The 6,097-nt window shown below is 40.5% G+C and overlaps 1 protein-coding gene across 1 annotated transcript; it reads left to right on the top strand.

The window, feature by feature from the left end:
• The first annotated feature begins 800 nt into the window (after window positions 1–800).
• On the top strand, window positions 801–5,643 carry LOC120323299. Its single transcript, XM_039381549.1, has one exon. The coding sequence runs from the start codon at window positions 807–809 to the stop codon at window positions 2,001–2,003; it is 1,197 nt and encodes a 398-aa protein (XP_039237483.1). The 5' UTR covers window positions 801–806; the 3' UTR covers window positions 2,004–5,643.
• The last annotated feature ends 454 nt before the right edge of the window (window positions 5,644–6,097 follow it).

Below are 6,097 nucleotides of genomic sequence, written 5' to 3'. Positions count from 1 at the left end.
GACCGTCCTAAATTAAATAGGAAGTTTAAGAGTGAAAAAGAATTAGAGTTTTTAATCAACACAGGAGTTATATTTTAGTTTTGAATCAGGAACTAATGCCAAAAGTGACAAATTTGTGGGAGCGACAGGCCAACCAGAAAAAACCTATTTTTTAAAACCTCTTAAGCATAAAATTAAGAAACAAATAGAAGATTATAGATTTTATAACAATACCCACTGAAGCTAAAAGATAAGAAAGAGAATCAAACTGATAATAGAGAAATTTTTAGAATGAGAGTTACTCAATTAACCTGGACAGTTTTACCTCAAGGTCAAAGGCCACAGAGAGATGGTACTCTTCTAATGTAGATGATCTGCTAATAGCAACTGGGACAGAAGAAGAATGTGTTAAATGGACTATTTCTCTGTTGAATTTCCTGGGTTTAAGTAGATATCGAGTCTCTCAATAGAAAGCGCAGTTGGTGCAAGAAAAAGTAGTGTACCTGGGATATGAAATTTCCAGAGGACAACGATCCCTAGGAACAGCAAGAAAAGAAGCCATCTGCCAAATGCCTAAACCCGAAACGGTGAGAGATCTACGAGCCTTTCTAGGGATGACAGGTTGGTGCCGTTTATGGATTTATCAATACGGGATACTCGTTAAACCACTGTATGATTTGCTGAAAGAGTCTAAGAGTGTCCTAGTCTGGACTCCCGAAGCAGAGGGAGCTTTTAAGAGACTGAAACAAGAACTCATAAAAACCCCAACCTTGGGCCTGCCCGATGTAACAAAACCATTTTAGCTGTTCTCTCATGAATGGCAAGGAATGGCTTTAGGAGTCTTGACACAACAGTTGGGACCACACAAAAGAGCCGTGGCTTATTTCTCCAAACAGTTGGATGAAGTAAGCAAAGGATGGCCCAGCTGTCTGAAAGCGGTGGCCGCAGTGATCATAAACATAGAAGAGGCCAGAAAACTTACGATGGGCCAGAAAATGACTGTGTTAGTGTCCCACACTGTGTCTGCTGTACTAGAACAAAAAGGTGGTCATTGGCTGTTGCCTTCCAGATTCCTAAAGTACCAAGCAATCCTAGCTGAGTCAGATGATATAACCATTCAAGTCACTAACATTGTGAATCCAGCCTCATTTCTAGAAGGAAGAATGTCGGCAGAATCAATCGAACACGACTGTCTAGAGACCATCGAAGCTGTCTACTCCAGCCACCCAGACCTCAAAGAAGATACAGACAACTTGTTCTCTGACGGCAGTAGCTTCGTGAAGCAAGGAGTAAGGATGGCAGGCTATGCAGTAACCACAACGGAAGAGGTAATCGAATCAAATCCTTTACCTGCAGGAACCTCAGCCCAAAAGGCAGAACTGATAGCTCTTACCCGAGCTCTGGAATTGGCAGAAGGCATACGGATTAATATTTGGACAGATTCAAAATATGCCTTCTCCGTCGTGCATGCTCATGGAGCAATTTGGAAAGAAAGAGGACTGCTAACTGCTCAAGGGAAAACAGTCAAACATGCAGAGGAAATTCTACAATTGTTAGAAGTAGTCCAACTCCCAACACAAGTGGCCATAATGCATTGCAAGGGACACCTGAAAGGTAACACTGTTCCAGAAATAGGAAATAGGAAAGCTGATGCAGAAGCTAAATTAGCTGCTGCAAGGACCGAAGAAGTGACTGTAACAGCTTTAGTACCAAGAGAGCTAGATCCTAACTTTCAACCAGATTATCAGGAATCAGACCGTAGGTGGATTCAAAAGAACAAAAGCAAATTGTTAGATAATGGAAGGGGTCAATTGGAAACAGGACAGCTAATAATACCAGAAAAATTAATGTGGCAATTCGTAAAAACGGAACACGAGAAGGTGCATTGGAGTTTAGATCCACTTTATCAGTATTTACAAACTAGAATAGCAGGACCAAAATTATTCACTACCATAAAACAGGTTACATCCCAGTGCAAACAATGCCTGAAGAATAACCCAAACACAGGGACCAAGATACACTAAGGAGCAATAAATCGAGGTAAATTCCCAGGTGAAGTATGGCAAATTGATTTCTCTGAACTCCCAAGAAAAGGGGGGTATCGGTATTATTGGTGCTAACTGATACATTTTCTGGGTGGCCTGAAGCGTTCCCCTGCAGGACAAACAAAGAGAAGTAACTAAAGTCTTACTAAATGAAATTATACCATAGTTTGGGGTACCAAGAAGTATTTCTTCAGACAGAGGTTCACATTTTTGTGCGAAGGTTGTGAGAACAATAAGCAAAGCATTGCAGATTAAATGGCAATTGCATACGCCCTACAGGCCACAAGCCAGTGGGCAAGTAGAAAAGATGAATCATCTTATCAAACAACAAATTGCTAAAATATGCCAAGAAACTAACTTCCAATGGTATCAAGCTTTGCCTATTGCTCTGATTAGATTGAGAGTCAAACCTTGATCAAAAGAAAAGTTGAGCTCGTTTAAAATTCTGTATGGTAGACCTTATACTATGCAAATTGTGAATAGCGATGCTATAGACCAAATAAGTAATCAATATATATATGATTATGTAATTGCTGTAGGGAAACATTTTGATAAAAACGCCATGGTAGTAATAGAACACCAGCCCAAACAACCTAACTGTAAACTGCATCCGTTTAACCCCGGTGATTGAGTGTATGTTAAGAATCTTTTAGGAAAACCCCTACAAGACAAGTGGGAGGAACCTTTCCAAGTGCTGCTGACCACCTTCACCACAGTGAGGATCAAGGAGCGACCTACATGGATTCACTATTCTCGAGTCAAGAGAGCTCCGGAAGATAAGCAAGAAGACCCAACATCATGAATCCGACTCCCTTCCAAACCCTTTCAACACTGACCATTGGACTCTTGATAAGTATTGTTTTATCCCAAAACCCTACTCCAGAAGAGCTGTAGTCTAGTGCATGCACACTACCACGCTCTGAGGAAAACCCAGATTTTGAGATTTACGTTTTACATAACAATCAACCCTATACAATAGATTAATGGGATAGCGGAACCCATTTCATAGCACAAAAGAGGGACCAAATTCAAGTAGGGTGCCGAGAGGTCGAGGCTTTAATGGGAAAAACAGATAAACTAGTATTGACAATTGAATTTTGGCAAGAAGCCTCTAGACAGAATTTAATCACTTATAGCCAAGTAAGAGATGAAGAGCCCATTGTTTAGATTCAGTGGAAAAGACCAGTCTCATGTCAATGAGATAGTATTGAAGGGGGTAGAGTAAAGTGTGAAATTATATTCAAACTAGATCAATCGATGTCGTTTTCATGTAGCAGGGAAGCCAAGATTCTTGAACCCATTGGTGAACAAGGCATTGTAACTGGTAGAACCTTTAAGTGAGTCATTAGACTAGCAACAGACTCAATTGTGAGCCCGTCTCGTGAAACCACTCCACCTTTAGAATGTAAAAAGATACATAATTTAACCTTTATAGGGCCTCAAGTAATAAGACAATTGAACGAACTAAAGCTGTTGTTAGATCCTACATATTCTCTGAACAAAGTACAGATAAACATTCAGACAGACATTACACATTTACAGAAAGATTGTCAACCATTTATACAGCAAAGCCTCAAAGGCTGGAATGCCTGGTTAGCAACTAGGTCATACCGCAAACAAACACAAAGAGATATAAGTGGATGGGTTGGCACGCGGTTTGGCATATTAAACACTATAGACCAAGAAGTATTAGTGAATAAGTTAAGTACCGTCACTTCTAATTTGGGAAAGCTTTAAGCTCATCTATGCTAACTTTAGCAGAGACACAATCATTGGTAGTCAGATTGATGACCTTAGTAGCCAACCACACTGCTGAAGATTTTGTTAAAATTGCTGACTATACTAGAGATATTAGCAAAGAAATTGCACTTGCTATCCAGTGTGTTCAGACACAACAATGGATACAATCAGTAGCAGCAGGAATATTAAGAGAGGGAATGTCAGGCATACTGCCTCAAGAAATAAGAGAAACAATACTAAGAGATAGCTCCACTACACGATTTGAAAAAGACCACCAGGCTCAGTGGCAACTAGTTAACTTTACTTATGATCCACAACAGGAACACATTGAAACCTATGTCCTTACTATTAGTGCCGCAGAAGAAAGAGCTATATTTCCTGTTTTAACATTAGGAGCTATGCATCAGAATGTCATTGTCAAACCTGTGGACCATAACGTTTGGGCAAATTATGATAGTACTAAGAACAAGTGGCAATCAATTAGTACAGAAGCATGTATTCCTAAAGGACAATTAGGTTATATCTGCGAAAATGCCATTGTAGAAGCTGAGGACCTATGCTTAGATGCTGAAAACAGTGTATGCACTTTTGAAATGCTTCCGCACAATGGAGCGCGATCACAAGTATTCTATATAGGGAACGGATGCGCTTGCATTAGAACCACTTGCAATGATGTTACCATAGATAATTGTCATGAAGTGACTAACGATACTAACTTTTGCATATGCAACTTCACAAAAGTCATAGGTTGTGACTTTAACTACACTGCTCCCATAACTACACAACAGTTAATCGAAACTGAGTATACTTTATATCATGAGATACCCAAGCTAAAGATAGGTATAGATACTAAACTTCTCAAAGAAATGATCATACATCCTGAAGTGGAGAAGCTAGTTCAAAAAGTGAACCAAACAACTCAACGCATGTTGTGGCAGGTAGAGCATAATTCAAAAGTATAAAAATATCCTGACAAAAGTCGCACAAGTAGGTCAACATCACTGGCAGGATATCTTCACAGGATACTCCCCAACAGCAACACAAGTCTTTCACTATCTGATACACCCAGTGCTAATTATAACCATGGCTATGCTCCTGTTAACCCTTATGAATATATGCCTGTAGTGTAAGTTAAAGTCCATAGTCAAAAGAACCCAAATAATCTGGGCGATGGTAAAAGCGTATCAGCGCCCTTTAGAATTAGAACTTGACGAAAGAATTCGTAAGTTTTAGAAAAGGGGGGAATGAAGCCAGGTAACACCTGAGAAGTGAATTTAGTAAAGCAATGTAAGGATTAGAGAGAGTTAAGCACAAATGCAGGCTTTCAGCAAAGCACATAGAGCTCAGTATTAGGAAACAGTGGAGGCAATAAATCCACTAGGATACAGGTCACTTTGACATGAGGGAACATGGGCATGAACGGAGAGAACTAGAAATGCTAGCACACACAAAAAAGGACATATGGAAGAAAACAAAGGGAGATAAGAAAAGGGACAAGCCAAGAAATCAGGAACTTCTGCCAGACACTGGAAATCCCTGCCAAATGCACGAGGAAACTACCCAAATTAGGGAAGGTTCAAAAGTTTAAGAGGAGGATGATGGTGAGGACAGCAGGTTCATGATGAAGGAAGAACGGAACGACCACCAAAGTTCTCCCCAAATTGAAGACCACGCCTCTAACTCCGCCTCAACTCCGCCTGTTATGAATATTAAAAGTAGATGTTGCAATGTAATGAATATTCATAATATGTGATGTAATTGCTTAGCAAAAAGTGTATAAAAGCTCAAATTGTAAGTTCCTCGGGGAAGCGGTTTGTCCAGGGCGACCTGGCCGCTTCCCGGCCGTGAAAATAAATACCTCCTGCTTATAGACTGAAAACTCTGTCTCTGAGCAGTCTCTCTACGCCTTCTTTGGGGCATAAATTTGGCATCACCTCAAAGGTCCATACTGGGACCAATACTATTTCATATCTTCATTAATGTCACAGACAGGGATCAAGTGCGCTCTCAGCAAGTCTGCAGATGATGGCAAGCTGAGTGGTGCAGCTGATCTACTAGAGTGAAGGGATGCCATCCAGAGGGGCCTTGACAGGCTTGAGGAGTAGGTCCATGTGAACGTCATGAAGTTCAACAAGACCAAGCACAAGGTCCTTGGGTTGAGACAATGCCCAGTAACAGTACAGACTGGGGCATAAATGAATTAAGGGCAGCAATGTAAGGAAAGACTTGTGATAATGGTGGATGAAAAACTGAACATAAACTTGCAGTATGCCCAGAACATGAACCATACTGTATGTTGCATGAAAAGAAACATGGCCAGCAGGCGTCTGCTT

Source organism: Pipra filicauda, unplaced genomic scaffold (assembly GCF_003945595.2).
Source record: "Pipra filicauda isolate LSUMZ 115617 unplaced genomic scaffold, ASM394559v2 scaffold22_size4397567_pilon, whole genome shotgun sequence".
Lineage (NCBI taxonomy): Eukaryota > Metazoa > Chordata > Aves > Passeriformes > Pipridae > Pipra > Pipra filicauda.
This window is presented reverse-complemented; position numbering and strand designations above follow the sequence as displayed.